General features: G+C 37.7%; 1 protein-coding gene and 1 non-coding gene across 4 annotated transcripts in view; one reads left to right on the forward strand and one right to left on the reverse strand.

Moving 5' to 3' along the window:
* Nucleotides 1-20,533, reverse strand: part of AASS (aminoadipate-semialdehyde synthase) — a 77,401-nt gene extending 56,868 nt beyond the window's left edge. For 2 of the 3 annotated variants that reach the window (XM_077119036.1, XM_077119196.1), the window contains exons 1-4: nucleotides 20,428-20,533; nucleotides 11,134-11,358; nucleotides 6,829-7,005; nucleotides 4,005-4,089 (exon numbers count right to left, since the gene is read on the reverse strand). In XM_077119036.1, the coding sequence (XP_076975151.1) occupies nucleotides 4,005-4,089; nucleotides 6,829-7,005; nucleotides 11,134-11,343 (472 nt within the window). In that variant the 5' untranslated portion in view covers nucleotides 11,344-11,358; nucleotides 20,428-20,533. Of the gene's footprint in view, nucleotides 1-4,004; nucleotides 4,090-6,828; nucleotides 7,006-11,133; nucleotides 11,438-20,427 lie in introns of all 3 variants that reach the window. The other variant, XM_077119118.1, reaches the window with a different exon arrangement.
* On the forward strand, nucleotides 9,371-9,477 carry LOC143653352 (U6 spliceosomal RNA). The gene has a single exon (XR_013161256.1). It is a non-coding gene; the product is annotated as a U6 spliceosomal RNA (small nuclear RNA).
* Nucleotides 20,534-24,627: the final 4,094 nt, after the last annotated feature.

Raw genomic sequence — 24,627 nt, forward strand, 5'->3', positions numbered from 1 at the left:
CTCCAAATGGGTTCCTAGACAGGTGAGTTGTAAAATACAGAGGGGCCAGCCTCTCCCAAACAGTTCCATCCCCCACCCCATATTATCAACAGCCCTTTCCAGCATGAGAAAGTTAGAATGAACATAGATCAAATACCCCTAAAGAGTAGGAGAATGATCAAAGGAAATGGTGGAGTTATACAGAGAAGGTAGGCTTTAACAAATGAGTACAATTGCTGAATCATTACATTGATATTTCTTTTAGTCTCCAGTGTCCTAGAACAGCTAGTAGTAAAAACCTAGAATTGTGGAATTGTGAACCATACCAAACTCTGAAATCTGTTCTACAACTAATTGTTGAGGTCTGCTTTGAAATGTACTGCTTTTGGGTATATATGTTATTTTTCACAAAAAAGAAAACAGTAAGTTGATTGTGATAAATGCACAGCTATATGATGATACTGTGAACCACTGATTGTATACTTTGGATGATTATGTGGTATGTGAACATATAGTACATACCAATAAAATTGCATTAAAATTTTTAAAAAATAAAAAAAATTAATGTATTGAGAATTGTTTTATGACACAACTTATAGACTATCTAGGTGAATGTTGGGTGGAGTCCTCAATAAATGTCAACTAGTCATGGCGGCTAATAGTGGTATCCATTGATTTCTGGTTAGTTATTCTGACAATTATGGAGAAAAGAGCATCTAAATTTCCAAATACACTGGTGGATTTGTTTATTTCTTTTTTTTCAAGTCTGTCAGTTTCTGGTACATAAAATTTGAAGTTTTGTCATTAGATGCATACACATTTAGGATTATTTCTTTCTGGAGATATCCCTTTTCTTTTGGAAATATCCTTCATTAACTCTGGTAATATTTGTTGTTCTGAAGTCTACAATGCCTGAAATTAATATAGCTACTCAAGTTTGCTTACTATTTGTATTGCATAGCACATCTCTTTATATCACTTTTTCTACATTTATCTGTCTTTAAAGTAAGTTCCTTATTGACAAAATATAGTTGTCTTACTTTTAACTATGCCTTTTAACTGATGTGTTTATGCCATTAATATAACTATCAATATGGTTTGATTTAAAGCTACCATCTTGCTATTTGCACTCTTTTTGTCTCATTTGTTCTCTGTTCTCTTTTTTTCACTTTTCCTACATTTTTTTGCATTAGCTGCACGTTTTATAGCATTATATTTATCTCCACCATTATTAGCTGCAGGTTCTTGTTTTGTTTTAGTGGTTGTTCTAGGTTGCAATATGCATCTTTAATTTATTATAGTTTAGAGGTCGATAATGTACCACTTTCCTGTATTATAAGAACCTTGTCAAAGTATGTTTCATTTCCCTTCTCCTCTCCTTCGTAGCATGCATTTTACTTCTACATATGTTATAAATGTAACAATATCTTGCTATAATTTTTTAAACAATCGATTATATTTTTTTTAATTTTTAATAAAAATGTTTTTTATTTTTATCCACATTTTACTATTTCTAGTGTTTTTTATTGCTATGATTAGATCCATGTTTCCATCTGATTTCATTTTCATTCTGCCTAGAGAGCTATAATTTAATACTTCTTTGGTGGCAATGAATTTTCTGTTTTTATTTGACCAAAAAAGTTTTTGTTTCATTTTCATTTTTAAAATATATTGTCACTGCATATAGAACTCTAGGTTGACATGCTATTCTTTCAGATTTTAATGATGTTCCGTGCACTTCTGGTTTGCACTTACCAGAAGTACACTTACCAGAAGCTTGTGATGATTCTTTTTTGTTATTCCTCTGTATATAAAGTTTACCCTCCTGGCTTTAATTTTTTTTCCTTTATCACTGATTTGTAACAATGTTGCAATATTCCCCATGTGGTTTTCTTTTGTATTTTTTCTTGCTAAGTGTTAATTGAACTTCACATATCTGTGAATTTATAACTTTTATCAAATGTGGGGAAGTTTGGGTCATTATTTCTTTAAACATTTTTCTTCCTTCCTCCCTCATAGTAATGGAAACTAAATAAATAAATAAATAAATAAAAAGCATAGAGAGAGACAAAAGACTCAGAAAAAAAAAGAACAGACTCTAAGTGACAGTGGAACAATATCAAGCGGTCTAACACACCTAACATAAAGTGTATCCGGAGTCCCAGAGGAACAAGAGGAGGAAAAGAAGGAAAACACAAAAGCATAGAAGCAAGTCATGAAAAGATCAACCTAATCCACAAGTAACTGGCTGTCAAAACAAAGAACAAAAAAAGTCCTTCAAAGAATACAACAAAACCTTTAAATTCAATACTGTAAAATGAACAGTATTGTCTGGCATCCAATACAAAAATCTAAGATTTTCAACAAAGGGTTAACCTGGAGAAAAATCAGTAAAAAGACAGACCCAAAACCCAGAAATGACAGAGTTTTGAACAAAATGAGGAGAGGAATTGAGGAAATGTATTTACTGTCTATCTACCATCTATCTATGTCAATATATACTGCAGAAGAAAAAAAGAGGAAAACGCATAACTTTATACAAATATAGACCTTTTACATGTGTGTATGTATTCTATATCCTCCCCTCATTTTGTTCATGTTTTCATTTAAAATTCCAGCATTATTGAACATTTATCTGTTTTAGCAACCTCATCTGCTAATTCTATCTCTCTTGAATTAGGGTGATCCTTTCAAGATTTGTTTTAAAATTTTCATAAGAATGAATTTATAACAGCCTTTATGTAGAGCTAGTTTAGTCCCACTATTCATTTCCCCTGAATATCCCATACACTCAACAAATATATTCAGCATTTCCCCCTAGATAATGGAATTCCAATGACTCCAGGCCCTGCATGAACTCTGGGAAGTGTCTGGTTTAGAGTTGCCTGGTAATTGTTCTCTCTTTCAAATTGTTCCCTGTCAGTTTTATGAAGTTTCATCTTATACATGTATAGTCTGGAATTCAGCAAAGACCCAAGAGAACCCTTATATATATATTTCTGACCTCTTTCTCTCCTTAGCTTCATTTTGGTGGCATGCCCTGCCAATTCTATCCACCCCAGACTCCCTGAATTCCAGCCTCTGTCTCCTCAACTCAGGCTTTATTGCAGTTTTCTATTCCTTCACTGTCTGGAAATTGTTTACATCACTGCTGTTTCATCTTGACAGCTCTGTCTTTTGCCTCCTTAGGATGAACTCTTATTAAATTACACTTCTAAAAAAATATGCTTGATAGTGTCATAATTTCGCACAAAATACAACTTAATAGAATCCTAATGTACTTAAAAAAAGAGCACTCTTTTTATTTTACCATTCACTCAAGTAAAAGAAAACAATCACTCACACAGGTTGGGAAAGGTTTAAAATAATGGTTACTGTTAGAAATGAATACTCTCAGAAAATCCTCAAAATTATATTGTACTCAGTCTATTTGCTTCTGAAATTATAAAGAAATCTAAGCTAGCTTTTGAAACTCACAGAATTCTTAAAACCAGCTTCTTTCTCATTTTTACCAATACCTCATACTTTCCCTCATCCAACACACAAATCCTAAAGTAGCCTAATCTAATAGAGAGCCATAGCATATAGTTCCAGTTCTCAACAAGAAGGATTCAAAGTAAAAAATAGGATCAAGTCAAACTCCAGCTCTTGTTCTTTCTAGTTTGTTCCTCTGTTCTGGCTCATGTTCCCTTTCACTCCATTCTTCTTTATTCCTTTCTCCTGCTCTCCAATATCTCGTCACCAAACTAATCTCCTCTTCTAAACTGGACTACCTAAAAACTCAGAGCCTGGCCTTGTTCATTTTCCTTTTAATTTTTGTAACAAATTATATTTTCAGTGATTTATCTTCTTATTCTATTCCTCTGATATTTATCACCCTTAATCATATTCCCTGTGCTTATTTTTAGTAGTGGGAATGTACACTCTCATTCCTCCACCCCCACCACAGGAAAGAGAACACAACACACAGCTATTCCCCAGGCAAATTTAGAAAGTAAGTGATGTAAAAGCCCTGGCACACCTACCTGCCACGCCTGCCCACTGTCCAAACGCCACTACCCGTACTCCTCTATGATCCACCATCTTCTCATAATCAATCAGTCGGATTTCCTAACAAAAGGATCAAAAGTTTTTCAACCAGACCCATAAAGCTTAATTTCAATGAGTAAAGCTGATATATGAGGAAGTAATTACTTCACATTTTTCCCTTTTATTAAATATATCTTGATTTACTAACATAAGTAAACATCAGGTGCTCTAGGAACTATGTAGAAAATGCCAGGTCACAAATCAATTATAAGACTCACTAAACCCATACAGATTAAAAGAACATCCTTTTGCAGGGTGCTAAATGCCCCTTGATGGGAGTCATGGAATAATCAATGGATGATTTCCTTGAACATTCTGCCACCTCCAGCTAAAGCAAATCTACATGCCTACTCATCCTTACATCCTTCCCTCCTGTCCAAATGAAATGGGCCCCTTGTCCTATCTGAGTTCCTTGTAAGCTAGATCCTAGCTCTCTTCAATGCCCTCCAAGACTACTTTCCCTCAGCTATTACGGCTTTACTCTATTGTCCCTCTTTACACTGGCTCCTTCTCCTCAGCCCAAAGACAACAAGGTCTTTTCCACCTTAGAAACAAAACCAACATCACTTCCTCTGAAGTCCATGTACAAAACACTCTCCACTTCTCTTTCCTCCCCTTTCTTCACCTTCCCTACCCTCCCCTCTCCCCGCTTCTCCTTTCCTTCTCCCTCTTCCTCTCCCTCTCCCTGCCCCCATCCCTCTCCCTTTCCCTTTCCCTCCCGTCCTTTTCCTCACTTTCACTAAACCTCATTCTTCCTCTTTCCTAAGAAACCTTCCCCCTCTCTCTGGAAAGCCTTATTATTAATTCATGCTCAAAGGATACTGAAACACTGTAATTATAGGGTGTTTTAAACAGTTATCTTATTTTCTCAAAGATCATACAATTTTTACCATGTGCATGAATTTAAGAATGTTGTTTACTATCATCCAACTCTGAGTAATTGGCAACAAGATACTGCCAAAAAGCAACCCTGCCAGGTCTATTTGTACTAATTTTCCTGTAATGAACAAAAGTTCACATAACAAAAAAATGATTCTAAGGTACTTTTTAAAGAGTTTATTTGCTTAAGGTGAAACGTTCTTCTTATAACATTATTTCCATTAATTATTTTTTGAATCTGTTCATCAGAAACACTGCAAATCAACAATATCCTGGTCTGGTATATTTAAATTTAACAGGAAGGTATTCTATATTCCTGTATAAAATATATTTTCCTCCATTGATTTTACTGTTTGTGAACGCCTCTATCAACTTATTCTCAGTTTCTAGTCTATTTTTAATACTCCAGGACTTGAATCTTGGTCTTTTTCTCTATCTATATTCATTCCCTATACTCATCCAGTCTCATGGCTTTAAATACAGTTAGTCTCTGATGACTGCAAAATGCATATCACTATCCCAGGCTGCCCTTCTGAGCTACAGACTCATACCCAGTGGCCCACTCAGCACCTCCACTTGAAAGTCTAATGGACATCTCAAACACCCCCTAAACTGAAGTCCTGATCTTCTTATCTAAGCGTCCTCCTCTTGCAGTCTTCTCATCTCAATCTGCAGCAACTTCTTCCTTCCGTTTGCTCAAGCCAAAACCTTGGAGACGTCCCTGATTCCTCTCTTTTTCTCATATGCCACATTCATTTCATCCATAAATCCCTCAGAATCAAATTTCTAAAATGCATACAGGATCTGTCCACTTATCACAACCTCCACTTCTACCAGCCTGGTGCAAACCATCATCATTTATGTAGAGTCTAGATTAGCCAAGACTTAACAGTCTCTTTACCAGCAGGCAAAATAAGCTTTTTAGAGCATGATCTACTTTAACTCTCCATTCAAAAGACCATCAGGACTGTGAACTACTATTCTCAGAACAATGTTCCCCAGGTGGATATAGCTTGATTCCTTGCCTCCTTCAACTCTTTGCTCAAATACCAGCTTCTCAGTGAGGCCCTCCCCAACCAGCCTTCTTAAACTGGTATCCTCACATCTGTTTAAACTGGTGACCCCACTTCCTTCAGTGCCCAGCACACCTTTCCTACTGCTGTATTGTATTTATTTCCATTACACTTATTGCCAGGTGACAAACAAGATGTCTTATCTATCATCTGTCTCCTCCCACTAGAATATAAGCTCTGTGAAGACAGGGATATTTTACCTTTTTTTCCTCTTTCATTGCAGTGAACAGGGTCAGAGATATTGTAGCTACTAAGTAAATACTTGTTGAATGAATACCTTATATTTTAAATACCTACTAGCTATTCCATAGTATTTACATCCCAAATAATGCTTTTTTTTCTTTGTGAAAGTTAAATATAAAAATAGTTTCTAGTCCAGTTCTGGCACCACCAAGCTGTGTAACCTTAGCCAAGTCACTTCACCTCTCTGTGCTCCATCTGAAAAATTAGGGTAATGGATTATATTATCCTAAGGTTCTTTTCAGCTCTAAAATTCTCATCAAGAGAATCAAATTGGTTTTTGAGTTGATGGTCATTTTGGGGAAAAAGCTTTTATCGTCCTTTCCATTTCAGAATATGAAATATCTTTAGTCCTTCTTACTACAAACTACAAACTTGCATATCAGAGGAGGCCTAAAGAGCAGGTGAAGTGTTCACAAGCACTAATTTGAAGACCCTGTTTCTCATTGATGTGAATATTGTGATATATTTCCTAGATGCTGAGAGTGAAAATTCCAGTTGAGAATTAACAGTAAAATGTACTATTTTCTATATTTAACATTTATGAATATTGGTCACCATTAGTTACCTGTTTTAGAATCTCATCCAACAAGCCCATATTGGCCTCCTGAGCTTTTATTGTGTGTGAGAAGAATGCGTAAGTCTTCCTGGGCATTAATTTTTCCTCGGGGGCTCTTTTAACTCCCAAAATTAAACAAGCTTCAGATATATCTTCCTGAAGAATGCCACCAGCTTTGACATATTCCTGGGAATGTAATTTTGATTAAGGATTATTCCCCTGATTTGTTACATTCATATATCCCATATATAAGAATGGCAAAAAAGGCAAAAATAAAATCTGTATGGATCAGTACAAATAATAGAGCAACTACACCTAATATTTTAACTTGCTGGCTAAAGATAAATCTATCATTTTTTATTTTAGAGCAAAAAAAAAAATAGAGAATTCAGCACACACTCATATTTATCAACAGTTTAATTTGGTCATAACCCTAGCACATGCAATTTAAATTTATTTTTGAAATAAATATTTTGTGCCAACAATGCACTGAAACACAAATGTTAAACAAAACAAATGTTAAATAGTGATTTGGTACCCAGTTATATTTTTAAATTATATTCAAAATATATTTTAAATTACTTGCAACATTTATTTTTCACTTATTTTGGCCCAATTAGTACTTATTACTGCCCTACTCTGTGCAATATGCTGCACTAAGGATGAGAAGATAATATACAAAGAAAGATAGGCAAGATCCCTCTTTTAAAGGAGCTAACAAAATACAGTAAAGAAGCAAGGAGCATAGTAAAACAAAACAGAATTTGAAAGGACATATGGTAGTTTAATGGATATTGCGGTAATTCCCAGGTGGGTCGATCAAGGAAATGTGGAGATTTAAATTAATCAAAAAGGTTGGATAGGATTTAGAAAGACAGAGATGGGAATACAAGCTGGTAAGATCCATGAGAGATACTGAAGGCATATATAGAAATAGGGAGTCAGGAAAGCAAAGAGATCTTTAGGGCATAATGAATTAATCAATTTGGAAAAGTAGACTGCATATCATCATGGAATTTAAAGCTAATATAAGCTTTATTGAATAATAAATGACAAGAATAATCATTATTGATATTTATTAATAATTACCATGCACTTTGCTAAAGTCTTCAAGTGAATTATATTATATATTTCTCATAAAACTCAAGAGCTAGGAACTGTTATTATCCCCATTTCATCAAAGGAAAACTACCCAAGAATCCATAACTAGTATTGGAGGCAATAGACAGACATTTCTAATTTTTAAATGAAGGGGTGGTACGACCCAGACAGAATTAAAATAGAATAATGGTAGTTGAATAAAATGAAAATAAATCTAGCTAGGAATATACTTCAAAGAAAAGTAAAGATGAGTAGGAGAGAAGTAAAAGAATGGACTTGTAGAAAGAACTTGCTTTCTCTGAAAACAGTCCATTCACCCATTTATGGTAGACTGGGTAAATAAATCGTGGTATATCCATACAATGGGGCACTTTCTATAGTCATTAAATAGAATGAAAGTGATCTCCATGAACTGAAATGGAGTGATTTCTACATTAGGTGTTGACTAAACAAAGCAAGGTGCATTAAGAGCACCCAGAGTATGTAATCTGTATAAGAAAACACACACACACTCGTTCTTATTTTTGTGGAAAGTAACACAAGAATAATAATCCAGAACTAATGAAAATAGTAGCCTAATGGGTAGGTGGGAATGAAATGGAGGTTATTAGGATGTAAGCAAGACTTCTCTGAGTCACACCTTTTTAAATTTTTTTAACCCGTGCTATTTACAGATGTTATAATGTTATGTGAAAAATAGAAATTAAATAAAAAAGGATTTAAAGCAAATGCCAAATTGAATTAAAATGAAACAAAATATAAATGAATCTAACTCAATATCACACTAATAATGTAATCACACAGAAAAAATAAATCTAAAGACTTGAACACAGCACTCTGGATATATTTTATGAGATTTATTCTTTTTCTTTAATGTGTCTCCCTTCATATATGTATTTCTCTATCTATACAAACACACACAAAGAGGCAGATATGCAATATGTATATCATAGGGAATTTTGTTCATTATGTGGTTTTTGTTTGGGGCTTGTCAGGATTTGAACCCAGGTCTCCCACATGACAGGTGAAAATTCTACCACTGAGCTACCTGCGCTCCCTGAGATATATTCTTAAGGCAAAACAAAACAAAAAAACCAACAAAACTTTAAAGAAATATTGAACTTCATCTAACAGATTTATGGTTAGTTGTAATATTAGTATTGTGATTCTGAGATTCTTTGGTAAATATTGTGGATACATACATTAATGTAATGGAGAATCATGATTTTCACTGTGGGAAAAAAGAGACGAAAATCTGAAATTCTAAAGGTAATTAGAATATGCAATGTTAAATTTTAATTGGAAATAACAGTATTAATCTGTGCTTAAAAAAATGCATGTTTCTATATGTGTGTATGTATATGCATTTCTTAGTTCTGTCCACTAAAAGAACCAATGAGCAACAATATTTCAGTAAAATAAGCACACCTAACATCAAATATCAGATCTTGTTGTCACTTTGGCAGCACATATACTAAAATTGTAACAAATCAGAGAAGATTAGCATGGCCCCTGTGCTAGGATGACACACAAATTTGTGAAGCGTTCCATATAAAAAAAAAAACAAACAAATCTTGGTTTCTAAATACTGAACGAAATCACAAATGCATGGCTAATTCCAGGTCTGGGATAGGAAATGCACGCGGTGAGTCTAATAATTTATTATTCCAGAAAACAAAAAAGCTCAAAGATAAATGATTCATGTCCAAAGGACATAGGAGGTCCACTGAAGGGCCTCCCACTGGACAAATTTCAGATATTAGGACATTAGAAAGAATAAAAATAGTAATGGATAATCACACATTAATAAAGAAATTCTTTGTGTCCATAATGACACTCAAAAGGGCAGGAGAGAAGGGAGAAACAAAGGAAAATCTCTTTTCTGCAGAAGAATGCTAGCAAATAAACTTTTACAGTGATAAAATCAGAAAATCATCACTTTGCAACCCTCAAGATAAAAATTGGCTCAGGCAAACTTCATCAATGGATATCATTAGTTGATAAGTTGTTGAGGAACAATTAATTCAAAAGTCTTAAAGTATCATCCCTCAGATGATTCAGTAATTACAAAAGGATAAAGGTACTTGCCAATTGAGAGATCTGGCTGTCACCACCTCAACAAAGTGACTGAGCACCCTAACCATGGCCTGCTATTTTGTGCTTCCTGAAAGTAATGCAATGGAAGGACAAACATCACTTTGGTAATATTCATGTGCATATGTTTAACCTAAATCTAATAATTAGAAAAATTAGGAATCAGAATTTTATATTTGTCAGCTGGCCTGGACTCTTCAAAAAAAAGGTCAATGTCATTAAAACAAACAAAACAGAAAACTGGGGTGTTGTTCTAAACGAAAAGAACTAAAGAAATAGAATGATGAAATGCAAAGAGACTTAAAACAGTTAAAATAAGAGATTATGAAATTCATTTTGTATGCAGAAAATTTGAATGTAGACTCTGTGAGATGATATTATGGAATTGGTATTAATTTCTTAGCTATGACAATGATACAGTGGTTATGGAGGAAAATGACAATTCTAGGAGATGCATGCAGAAGTAGATAGGAGTAAAGTATCTTGCTGTTTGCAACCGACTGCCAAATAGTTCAGGAAAAATAAGTATGTGTGAATAGGTATATGTATGTATCTCTAAAATGGGAATACGAGTTGAACCTATCTCATTAGACTACTTTGAAGTGTAAACGCATGCTGAACATAAAGGCCTTCACACTGTGGTTGGCAAGAAAACTCTAAGGAACAAATTCAACTAAACTAAATGTTCCCTGGGGGCAAGGACAGTGTCTTATTTACCTTTGTCTCCCCCAGTACCCAGAACCAGAGCTGTCACATGAAATGACTAGGATATCATCTCCTTCTAAAAGCAGTCCCTTATTCCTCAATTGGAAAAAGCATGGACTCGGGTGAAAACAATACTTTAAGGCTGAAGTCTGGACTACAGTAAGATATTAACTAGAAACTGTGTTAAAACCAAGGTAAAGGAATATTGCCATGGGGTATTATTAGTGACCCTAGCAAATAGATGTTCCCTAATTTTCATATATAGGTTCATTTTATTCCCGTGTGTGTGTGTGTTTTCACATGGGCAGGCACCAGGAATGGAACCCGGGTCTCCGGCATGGCAGGCGAGAACTCTGCCACTGAGTCACCATTGCTTGCCCATTCCCACGTATTTTTAAACATAGAGATATTTACCTTATCATGAATGGCCCTCCGATTTGAAGGTTGTATTAAGACCTTATATCCCAGATTGGTGATGCCTTTGATGTGCCTGGGAGCCAGGGGTGCCCGTCTCTCCCAGGCATTCACGTCCTCCCGCCGCAGGGCCATCACCGCTTTGTGGTGAAATCCTTTGGAGAGGCTGACAGCCAGCCTACCTGGTTTGGTCCTGTGTAGTCGCAGCATCTTGAAACCTGGTGACTGTAAACACAGTGTAGAAGAGCAGGACAACAAAAGGTAGGTGGGCTTACAAGTCAGTTCTGGTCTCCTTAGAAATCTGCTGTAAAATACAACCGATTCAAAGGATAATGGGTTCGAGATAGAGAAAAGGGGAGGGTAAACCTAGAAAAGCATTAGTTTAAACAAATCAAAGTTTCCAAAGCAGAGGTATTTAACTTCAAAACAGAGAAGTACAGAGCACCTTAAGGCAACACCAACCAACAACTGCTAAACTGAAGAGCATTTTATTTTATGTTCTTATCAAATACCTATTCACTACAGAAGTTTCAAACAAGTCAATCTATACTGCAAATCTAGGCAGATAACAGAAAGCAGTTTTTTCAAATGGGTTCCAATTTTGATGATGTAAAGTCTGAAATCCTTAGACTGGTGGAAAAGATTCTTCACCATCTAGCTCCAAAGCCCTTTCAGTTTCACCGGCGACATTCTCTAACCCAGTGCTATTGATTATGGTCAGTAACCCAGGGTCAGTCAGGGAAATGTTTTTTTGCCAGTCCACAACAAAATATCACAGAAATAGAAAGCATTTAGAAACCTTTATAAGCATATGATCATTTTTCTCGTAATTTCATTGTTATTGAATTTTACAAGTATTGGATCCCAACAGATGGGACATTTAAGCAAGCAAAACAGACAAATAAACCTACTCCTGCACCACCAGTGTTGAAGTTTGAGAAGCACTGCCCTAAACCACCTGTCTGCTCCTGAGACCCTGGAGCCTTCTACCCAGATTCACCATCACTGTTCCAATATGTTGTCCCCACCACTGGGTTTCCTCTCTCTGCCACATCCTCTAACATTATATTAGGTCCCAAACTGCCTCAACCGGTTTTGTTAACTGCTATTCCAGATTGCAGAATTCCATTTGGTCATTCAATCAAGAAATATTTATGAAGGGTTTACTGTGTGACCAGTGTATAGACAATTTTACGTAAATTTTAAAAGCACAAATACCTAAGTCTAACAGCATCCTATCCCTCTTCAAACAGTTACACACACTTCATAGCCAAGTACTGATAGCACATAGGACAACTTTTATGAAACACATTTCTATTACATCAAACTGCTAATCTCTAAATCAGACCCACCTCAGAGACTCTACATCAGGATCAAACAGTTAAGCACACGTGTACATTTCCTGGGGGTAAACAATTACTTAGCACCCCGAGAGTAAATTTATAAGATGTATCAAAAGACTCAGAGAACAGAGCAAACAGCAAGGAGTCCAGCTAGGAAGGCTTGAAGAAGAGGAACAGGAAGAGAAAAAGAGAACTTTTTGGGTATTAGGGGTCTAGGTTGACTTTACTTGGGCCAAAATAAAGATAATCAACACTTCAGCAAAAGACTGCTATATATTACATCTAATTTTTGGTTTATTTATAAATTTTGTTTTTAAAACAAAAGCCCAAGTCCCTACCACTCAGTCTCCCCCAGACAAAAGAAAACCTGCAATGTCCCATAGAACTTGAGTTCCTATGCTCCTAAATATTACCAATTCCAAAGGCAGCTATTCCTTCAAGCATACACATATGTCCGGATATGGTCCTGTTTACCAGCAGGGGCCGTAATGCATGTTCGCACAGATGACCACACAACCCTATATTCTCTGAGTCGCAACTCTTGGCTCTTAACACTAGGGAACATGCTCGGATAATGTAATCTCTCTTATTCCTGAGCAATTCCTCTCCTCAGCCCCAGCTTGATTAATGACACAGCCTCCGCTCACTAAGTGACAATCACTTCTCTTCTTCCCACCTCCTTTGTGGGGGAGGATGGGGACGTAGGAGACACGCATATACACACACATATACACACACGTGTGATGCACCCATAGGTTTGCAAAGACAGCCCTTCTATGAGGCCTGGAAAAGAGAGAAATAGCCAGAACTGAACTTCAGGAGGTTCATTTGGAAACTACACTACTTTCACTTTCATTTTTTGGTAGGGAATTCTTAAATCGTAACTCCAGTAACTTTTGTTTTTAAACAAATACAACAATAGCTACCACTGATTCAACAGTATATATATATATATATATGAAGCATTGTGCTGAGCACTTCATAAATATTTCATTTCCTCCTTGCAACAGTCTTATTAAAATGATGATTCCCATTTTACAGACAAAGAAACTGAACTGGAGTCTGTGACTGGGAGCAGCTGTTCTCAAGCAGAAGCAGGATTGCTAGGTTAATGCTTAACACTTGGATTATCTCTTCTTTGCCAAAGCCTACAGATTCACATCATGGAGATCCAACACATGTTGCTACTTCCACCAGCTCAAGCTTCAGAAAGAAATCATAAAATCACATCCATGGGGCATTGCCAGTAATAGTTATAGTAATAACCAGCTCTCCCTCAGCTAGGGCTGCCTCTCCCAACCCTCTCCTTGTGTTCTCACTGAAATCGCTTCTGAGCCCCTGCCAAGGTAAACTCTAAGATTTCTTAGTGCTCAGATTTGATTACAGGGGATACTACAGTTATTAATAACCGCTTGAACCTTGAAACTCGGTCTCAGTATAAAACTCTGCAGACCCACCAATCACTTGATTCTCATCAAGAAATACCTAACAGTGAGGATTTCTGAATTGCTCTTAGGTAGGGCACTACAGTTGTCTAGCCCAGCTTTCCCCATTCTGGATTTTGTGGTCTTTTCCAAAAATATCAGGAAGTAAACCCGATGTGTATTTCTGGCCATGCCTTCCGTGAAGCAGGGCAGGGAGACTCCTGGTTCACCCACCGGTCTCCTGAGGTTACTCGACAGTGCTGGGCGGCAATGACAGCCTATGACACAGCAAGGAGGGTGTGGAAAAGCAAGAGAAGGAAAGGCAAAGAAAAAGAAGGAACTAGGGAGAATAAGGAGGAAGAAGATTTAAAAAAAAAGAAAATCAAAAGAGAAGTGTCATGTTCCAGTAGCCATGTTTCTTGATGATGATTGAATAATGATATAGCTTTCACAATGTGACTGTGTGATTGTGAAAACCTTGTGTCTGATGCTCCTTTTATCTACCTTATCAACAGATGAGTAGAACATATGGAATAAAAATAAATAATAGGGGGAACAAATGTTAAAATAAATTTAGTTTGAAATGCTAGTGATAAATAAAAGTGAAGGGTAAGGGGTATGTTATGTATAATCTTTTTTTTTTTCTCTGTTATCTCTTTATTTCTTTTTATGTTGTCTTTTTATTTCTTTTTCTGAACTGATGCAAATGTTCTAAGAAATGATGAATATGCAACTATGTGATGATATTGAGAATTACTGATTATATATGTAGAACGGAATGATATGTTTAAAAAAAAATGTCGTGGAAAAGCTCTTCATTTTTCCCAAACTTAATCAACTATTCAAAAAAAAAAAAAAAACAGAAGTGTCAGGTAGGCAGGGGTAGGCCACAAGAGCTGCCCCCTACCAAATTCAAATCAGTTCTCCCTTCAGCACATGAAGGGCCAATGTTTCAAATATCATAAAAATGAAAATAAAAGTGTTTCTTTTCTATGTAAACAAGAATAGCACTAAAGTACATGGTATGATTCATTTCTAGTGTTGATGAGAAATTTGATATGTCTGTAAAATTACTGGGAACATCCTAGCGAGTTACACACAGATGTACTGAGAAAGGAAAACAACCAGTCAACGACTGTCCCCTCAGTAGCCATAGGAAAGAATCCTACATGATATCAGTTTACTTCTCTCATATCTCAAAGCAGGGAAGAATTTCTTTTACTTTGCTAATTACCTATTTTTACAGTGTACACATGAGAAACAGGTTTGAAAATGTTTAAATGTTATTGGTATTTTCTATCCTTTCTAAAAAAAAATAGACAAAAACAGACCTCGGCATTCCATACATATCCCACCATTTTCTTTTGGTGACCTAGAAATAGCCCACAGTCACGGAGCCCTCCATCATCCTAAATCACATGAAAAAACACAAAGCAGATTTTGAGAGATGTATTCATAACAGGTCATACCTGAGGACAAATAACTCTCAGGCCAGAGGATCTCACAGGTGGATTTGGAAGGTCCTTTCAGATGGCCTTTTGTCCAATTACAAATATTTATGTAATGGTAACTAGTCACTTGTTTCCAGCATGGATATTTTCTAATATTTAAATAAAAACATAATATATGCTTAAAAATATCATGATAGAGTTACCAAATCGGAATCTTTTACCTACCAATTATGGGAGCTTTTGCTCTTATAATAGCTTTTGCAATTCTTTTTGTAATTCAGAAAAACATTGGGGGGTGCACTTTAGGTATGCATAGCATGATGTTAGATATTTGGTAAAGATATAAAGAAGCAGCAATCCAGTCCCTGCCCATTTTTATGAGGTCAAACAGGACCAGGATGGGGTAGTTTTATCTAATTAAGCATCCCAATCAGAATCTAATGGCAAATTATCAATTATTGATTGTAAACTGAATAGTAGAGTCAGAATGGATCTGAGAGAATATAATCTAAAACCTAACACTACAATGAAGATTGGGAGGCCCAGAGAGATGAGAGATTTTCCATGGTTCATAAAAAACATTTTCTAAGTCCCTATAAATGAGCCACATAATGTAGTCAGCTGCTCTGATTGATAAAACTTTTCTTAAACCTTTCTCTGCCACTTTTTATGTACTACTATAATGCATTGAATTGTGTCCCTCAAAAAGATACACTCAAGTCCTAATACTAGGTCCTGTGAATGTGATCCTGTTTGGGAATAGAATCTTTGAAGATGAGACCAAATTGGATTAGGTGGGCCCTAATACAAGAGGACTGGTGTCCTTATTCGTAGAGGAAATTGACCACAGATAAAGAGAGAAAGAGATAGTCATGTGATGGAAGCAGATTTTGAATTATGCCACAAGCCAAGGAACATCTTGGAATGCTGGACACCTCCAGAACCCTTAACTTTGGAGGAAGCAAGGCCCTGCCACACCTGATTCAAATTTCTAGCTTCCAGGCACTGGAGCCAACTAGCCTGTGGTACCTCAGTACAGCAGCCCTGGGAAACTAAGACAAGTACTTATGCTATAAAATGATGTATCCGATTTGCATAGTTTTCATGATGGGGGTGGGAGGATGAAGAGAGCTGAAATCAGAGCTACTGCTTCCTCATCAAATAATAAAAATCCTCAAACTCTCTTTAAACTGTCCAGGGAATTGACTCAGCCAGATAGCCTTTTAAACTCAGAAACCACCTACCCCACCAGAGCAATGCACAAGCAAACAAGAGTTTAAGTGCCAAAAAGTTAGACATAGCCCTTCTCATTTCTGTTATTCTCACTGGAACATACATGAAGGATTACAAATTCATTATCAAAGGGATTAAGGTGAAATGTTTCATTTCTAGCCTCCATAGTCAAGAATGCGCTCCCTGTCCTTTTAGTTTAGATCTTTAAAATAATTCCACTACAACATAATTCAGTGACTCCAACCCCAAATTATCAAATCACACGGGAAGATTCCTTGACACCAAATTATTTGTGATACTCAGGCATACACCCTGATTAAATACTCAGGGTCTAAAACTAGGTTAGAGTAGCTTTGATTTGAATGAACAATAAAGGAAATAAGCTAATGGATGAGAAATGCAAATTATTTCTACCCACCCTTCTAGTTCATTTGAAAAATGCAAGCTTATTTAAAAAGCCATGGTTTCCCAGGAAGCCACAGTGCCTATAAATAAACATGGGTAGCCAATGGCTGTGTGTCTTGGCCCACACTCCATACTTGGTATCCAGGCTATAACATGCCAGGAGGAGTGCAAAGACTTCCAGAATCAACAAGGCACCTGGTGATAGCCTAGAACTTATCCAAATCCTTCTCAACCCCAAGGCTTGCTAGAACTAGGCTTGGGCATGCAGCAACACTGTCTCCACCCCGTCACTTCCTGTTGCTTCAGTGCATTTTTTAATGCTTCCACTTTAAGACCTTTATAAAATATTTACCAGAAAGAAAAAGGGAAAAAAGTAGATTTTGAGTGATCTATCACCATTAATTAATCTTATCTAAGAATATTCTTATTTTTCCAGCTCATGTCACCTACTCAAAGTTATCTAAAGACATAAGATCCATTTCATCCATGGTCTCTAACCCACCAATTTAGTCTCACCAAGATGGAATGCAAAGCTGGTGCTGAATTTGGAGTCTAATTCAAAATAGTTATCTGCTTACTTGTTGGTATCTTTGCTGAACTGTAAATTAATTTGAGGCTAGTAATGGTGTTTCATTCATCTTTGTATTCTCAGTGACTAGGCACACAGTAGAACCTCAGTTAAGTGTTTTTAAGAAACAATAAACAAGTGGGCAAATTTAAATAAACATCATAAAGACCTATGAGGTAGAGAAAACAACAGACACATAAAAAATGACGGGGACTCATGTCTTCTCAAAAGATCAATTCTCTGCCCACACCTCATAGACCACTGAATGGTATGAAGAGTAGCAACAAGTGGTAAGAAAACCCAGACCTAGATACTGATCCATATAACTAGTTGAGGAGTTCCTTCTTTGGACCTCAGTTTCTTCATCAAAACTGGACCATAAATAAGTCCCTTTCAGATCTAATCTGGCTCTATTAAGCACCGTAGTAACCTGAGCAATGTGTAAAGAAGCATTAGAATTTTAAGCATTAGTAGATTCCCATTCAGAATTTTGGAATAGGATCCTTGGTGTGTAAACAGTCACCATATAAAAAAAAGTTTTCTTTTTCAAAATATTCTTTTTATTAGTGTTTTCGTAGAAATGACATTCCAGACAGTTGTAAGTTTCCTAGGTTATCTCACAAAAAAACAGAAACAAAACACTAAAGACTTGCAACAGGAAGTGAATACCTCAAAAGTATACCAGTTCCTCTCCTCTACAAATGGTCTGGGTTCATACCTCAGCTCCCTCATTTGCTTACTATGTGAAGTGGGCCCATAATTTAACCTCTCTATGCTTACCTGCAAAATGAGAGTCAGATCCCTATCTATCTCTCTGGGCTGTTGTGAGAATGAATTGAGCTCATACATATAGAGTGCTGAGAATACTCTGGGCACACACAATAAGTATTCAGCAAATATTAAGAAAAGGAAAAGACTGTATGCCTGCCCACTTCTCAAAGTTGAGCACGTCCCCAAATACTAAAAGAAGACTCTACCATCAGTTCCTCTTTGCCATACTATGATATGGCCTCATATTAATTCTACCCTTAATATTTTCCTGAAAAAAATTGGAGCCTAGTAAACCCTGTCATCAACTTCACCCTTTAGGTATGGGTGTTCAAGATAAATAAATTATCATTTTACTACTGCATACTGCATTTCATCAAATTTAAGACTTTTTTTTTTCATATTTTAGCATCTCTGAAATAAGGATGTATCTTACAACCAGTTGGATCTTAGATTCGAGGAATATGGTAATAATGTTTTAAATTATTTCCCATTGCAAATATGCAGTGTTTCTGTGATTCCATGAATTGCATAGAATTTTTTTGTGAGATAACCTAGGAAACGTACAACTGTCTGGAATGTCATTTCTACGAAAACACTAATAAAAAGAATATTTTGAAAAAGAAAACTTTTTTTTATATGGTGACTGTTTACACACCAAGTATCCTATTCCAAAATTCTGAATGGGAATTTACTAATGCTTAAATAAGGGAGCAATCAGAAGAGAAATTTTTAACTACAAATAAACCAAAGGACATTTCTGGTCACACAGCAACCAATAATAAGTGAGACTGATAAGAAATAGGATTTTCTACACATGGGTATGTGCACACACAAAGTGCCATCAGTGAATTCTTTTAATAGACTATTCCAAAGCCACACTGCCTGAGTCAGAAAAAAAAGCTACATCAGCATAATCACAGTTGCACCTTTCCCACATTCCAATAACTGATGACCCACAACACCAGAAGTAGTGTTAAACCTTGTTCAGGTTACTGAACTAAAACTCTCTCTCTCTGTCTCAATCTCGCTCTCTCTCCTGAAATCAATGCCTGAAAAGCACATCTCTTCTCCTGGAAAATGTCAGCACATTCACCTCATTAAATCAAGCAAGGTACATAATATATTGCTCCTACTCCCTCCTTTTCCTTCCTTCCTTCCCCTGCACCTCCCACACCCCACCCCCATCGCAGGGCTCACTTGGCCTGCACAGCCCCTGGAGGGTCCCACCAGCAAACACTAGCTCAGGAGATGCTGCATCCAAGGCCCCAACTTTCTCATCTCTAGTTTCTCTGTCAGAGTCTGGACCAGGAGCAGCAACTTGCTTGGGGCCTCAGAGAGAATGGCCAGGCCGAGATGGCCAGGGTGAGAACTTTTGTTTTGTTTTTCATTAGAGAAATTGTAGGTTTACAGAAGGATCATGCAGAAAATTGAGTTCCCATTTAACCGTCCCCATTTTTACATTTCGTATTCGTGTGGTACTTTTGTTACAAGCAATGAGACAATATCATTACAACTGTACTAGCAACTGTAAAAGTTTCTGGTCAGAGTTAGGCTAAGCAGGCAGGAGTTTAAAACGTCATTTTAAGGGACAGGTAAACCGGTAACGACGCCTAGTGGGGTGGGTGTGTTAGTCCCCACATTCTCTATCAACCACTCTCCGCAGTCAGCCCACACAAGTAGGCAGAATGCAAGAATCAACAGGGTGATGGTCCTGCAGCTTCAACACCAATCCCCTGCTTCCGAGCAACTGCCCCCCTCCACCAAAAAGACATTCACACATCCGAATGGCATCCCTTTGCCCTAACTATTCAGAACTTCCGAAGCAGCGCCAACTGCCCTCCCTCCTCGCTCGCCTGGAAGCCGTCGGAGCCGAGGCCTGGCAGGGAGGCCCAAACGCCCGCCAGCCTCTCCCCCTCGCCCCGCCCAGCCTCAGCCGGAGTCAGCCGAGCCCCCGCGGCCGCCCCGCGGCGCTGGGAGAGGGAAGCCCGCGGCTCGCCCTCCCCGCGGGCAGCCCGACTCCGGCCGGCGATCTCCAAGCGCATCCCGCCTGCTGAGTCCATCCGCACATCTGCTCAGCCTCTCCCGGCGCCCCTCCTCACCTCTTCCGCTCTGGGGCGCCGACGGGACCCCTTCCTCCTCCAAGCTGCAGGGTCCGGAACGCGTCGGCTCCGATTTCCGAGCAGAAATTGGGATGCCGGGCAGGGAAGGAGGAGGTGTTTGCTCAACTTCTGAGGACGTCATGCCTCTTCCTTCCGCAGCGAATCGGCTGCCGCCCTGAGGGAACAACCTCCTCGGCAGCCAATCGGCGGCGCTGCCAGGTGCTAGGTCATGCCCTGCCCCTGCCCCTCCCCGAAAAGCCTTTCAGATATCCGACCTGCGTCCTTAACTAAGTGCATTACGTACTCCTACGACAGTTATTGAACAGGTTTGCCTGTGGCAAAGCTAAGGCGGGGCGGAGAAGGATGAAAATCGATCTGGACATTACATGCTAAATAGATGTGCATATCTGCTGGAAGAAAGTTGCTGGCGCGCGTGTCTCACTTCTCTTTAGCCTTATAGGCTTTTCATAGCTTTTTTGCGGTCTCATAACTAGCCTGATATAAGCCATGTGACAGTTCTTAGACATTTTAAAGCCCGGCAAACTGAAATTAAGTGTAGTATCCACATCCAGTGAATATTGAGAGTTCATGTGTACGTGACAAAGTCCAGTGCTCTAGGAAAGTACTGACTGCATAGCCCTGGTGGGATATGGATAAATACATTTCATAAAACTAGATTCAGCACCATAACAAAAAGATTTAGTACACGCACACTCACCAACACTCCATCCCCCATCCTGACCTTTCCTACTGAAGGGAAGCATTAAAGAAAAGTAGGTGCAGGATGGGCCATGGTGGCTCAGCAGGTAAGAGTGCTTGCCTGCCATGCTCGAGGACCCAGGTTCAATTTCCGGTGCCTGCCCATGTGAAAAAAAAAAAACGTAGGTGCAAACACACATGCGCTTATACATGTGTTTAAATTAAACAGTTAATGCTTAAAGAGAATATAATACACACATCAGATAAGCCCCAGGATAAGAGACTGCAGAATTCATGTTTTGAAACTGAAGATAATAGCAATGAAATTAATAGAATTAATACACCATGAGAAATGACTTGTCAATGTGTCCTGAAAGTAGGATACTTCCCAACTTTAACCAAGCATATCTGGCAGCATCCAGAAACAAGTAATTTTCTAGACCATATTAGAACCTGTATATGTCTCATAAAAATTATCAAGCGCAACTTGATGGGACTTGGAGTGAGCACAGAGAAATAAAAACATAACCAAAGACTGTTAAGTTTGGGGGAGACAGAAAAAAACTCCCGCTCTGCCTTACACCTCAACCACTATACTGCCATTACTGTCTTAAAAGCCACTAATGAATTTCCAATCACTAAATTCAACAGTTACTTCTCAGACCATAGCTCCCTGAACATGTCTGCCATAATCAACACTGCTGGCTGCCTCTTTTTCCTTCCTTCTTGAAACTCTGGCCTCCTTTGACTTTTGTGATGAACTTCTTTGTCGTCTGATCCCCATTCCTCCACTCACCCTTAAATGAGAGCGTCTTAACTTTTCCAAGGCCATGGTCAGCTTTAGAACTCTTAGTAAAGTTTATGAATTCTTTCCCTAAGAAACATCATAACCACACAATTTTGTCTACAATCTCACAGGATACTGGGGATCTCCTGAAGCCTGTGGTGGTTCCTTTAGGAAATCATGGGCCACAGAGTAACCTTCTCGGCTGTTTTTCAACTTTCCCCATCACTTACACCTTGCTCTTTCCTGCCACAGATAAGTTTAGTTTTTGAACTCTCATATCAACAATCTAGAGCTTAAAACATCCTTCTAAACTCCATTCCCATCTCCAGTTGCAGGAAGAAAAAATTAGAAATTTCTTTGGAAGTGGGAATTTTCCACTGTATCTCTAGTGTATATTTGAAATCAGATTATCTTTCCTCTCAAACTTCTCTTTTTTTTCTCTCTTCCCCAACTTCCAGTTACCACCCAGCCCAGCCTGAAATACCAAATTTACTTCAGTTCTTCTTAAGCACACTACATTGACCATTTTATTGGCCTGCAAAAAAAAAGCCCGACTGGCTATGCTCTACTCATAGAATATAGCCAAACCGTTCAGACAGTATGGGGGTTGCTTCAAGATCTGGTCAAAATCAAGCTTTTCAGCTTTATTTTTGCTCCTTATCTTCATGCGCATTACACTGTTCCAAACCAGGTCAAGACCAACACTGAAAAACAATCTATGCTTTGCCACCCCCTTAAGGATTATGTACCTGGTTAAACATCCTTACTTTTCCCCATCAACCTGTAAATTATGCGCAAGTTACTTAACTTTTAAAAAGCCTGATTCCTTATCAGCTAATAAGATAACAGTAACTGCACTATGAGTTCTTTATGATAAAATGAGATAATGTCAAAGTGCTTTGCCAAGTATCTTCCTTAATGCACTTCCTTAATGAAACCTTATTTAAAGTGAATAAAACTTTTTAAAAAATCATAATACCCTTAATAAAGCATGTATCCTTGGTTTTATGCCTTTGCTTATTTGTTTGTTTTGTGGCCTCCAGCATAATGCTATGCATATATTAAGTGGACAAATCAGAGTCTCAGCAGATGGCACAATCCAACTGAGTAAATTAGAAGACTTGAGGGGATCACAGGGCTGAAAGAAAGCAGAAAAATATGTGGTGACATATCTCAGCAATAGCAACAATGGAAACTGTCTCTGGGCCTAAAAGGTGCAAAGCGAAGAGATGGTTACCACAACTCAGGAAGAGTGTTCCAAATGAAATTTTTTTAATATGGTTTTTTGTTTGTTTGTATGCTGTATGGCAGAGTCACATTTCATTATTTTTCCACATGATCCCATTATTGTAGTACCACTTGTTCAATTTTTGTTTGTTTAGTTTTTGTTTTGCTTGTTTGTTTTTTAGGAAGTGCATGGACCTGCAACCGAACCTGGGTCTCCCGCATGGCAGGTGAGAATTCTACCATTGTATTATCCTCGCACCCCTCCTCCAATGAAATTTTATTTACAAAAACAGCCTGCAGGTCAAATAAGGCCTAAGAACCATAATTTGCAGATCCCTGGCCTAAGGAATGAATAACCATCTTTCACTCATCTACCCTCCTGTCCCCTGTTGCTGCTTTCCACTAATTGAATGGTGCAGTCCATAAAGTTCCACCTCCCAAGGACAGAGCAAGCAGAGAAGAGGACAGAGGTTCTGCAAAGTTCAAAGGAGAATATCCAGAACAAGAGGTGGTTAGTAAATGCTTACTGAAATGGATCAATCTTATGATCAATTCTTGAAGAGGACAAGGAGGACAGGAGGAGGAGGAAGGTATCAAGTGTGCTCCTAAATTTGTTCTATTTATTTCTTAAAATTTTGCTTCTTTCATAAACAGCAGTTTTTAAAAATATCACCTACAATCTGGCCTCCTAAAAATTATTCTGTTTACCATAAAGTTTCTCATAGGCAGAAAGCACAAAATCAAATATTATATGAAATGAGAAGAGGTTTAGGAAAGAGAAGTTTTAAATGTTACCTAACTCCCACATTATTTTGGGAATGAAACACACCTTCTTTACCCTCAAGTATTTAAAAAATCCAATCAGATAAAACAAGAGCAGGAACCACCCACAGATAATTCTAAACAGCAATTACTGAAGCTAAATTCTAGGTGGAAACAGTGATGTCCTAGAGGGTTATTTCTTCACCACCATTAGATGAAAGAAGCGGGGAAAACTAATACTTAGTTCACTTTTACCATTAACAGCACTTAGGGATCCTTCTGAAGGAAAATTCAAGAAAACCACACTCCTGGGCATTTCTGTGTCAATCATTGTTGGTTTATAAGATTCCCAAAGTCTCCAAAGTTTTATGACGTTGATAGAAACGTGTGGAAATGTAATTCACTTGGGATTTTGCTACTTATCACTTCCTGCCTGAAACTCTTATTAAGGTTCTACTACAACTTTGAAATTTTCAGTTACATAGCAAAGTACTTTATGGGTTGGGTGAGAAGTTTATGCTATACAAATATAAGCAAATTTGAGGAATGCAAATTTGGGGATATACCTCATTGAAAGATGATGAGTCTAATGTTTTCAAATCAAGAAAGAAAATGCAGTTCTCCTACAACCCAGTCTCTCCTGAATGAAAGTCTAAAGAGAAGATGCTTTGAAGGCCTGAAAAAGAGATTGAGGGAAGGGGAGGCAAGTAATTAAGGCAAAAATA

This window comes from Tamandua tetradactyla, chromosome 1 (genome assembly GCF_023851605.1).
Source record: "Tamandua tetradactyla isolate mTamTet1 chromosome 1, mTamTet1.pri, whole genome shotgun sequence".
NCBI lineage: Eukaryota > Metazoa > Chordata > Mammalia > Pilosa > Myrmecophagidae > Tamandua > Tamandua tetradactyla.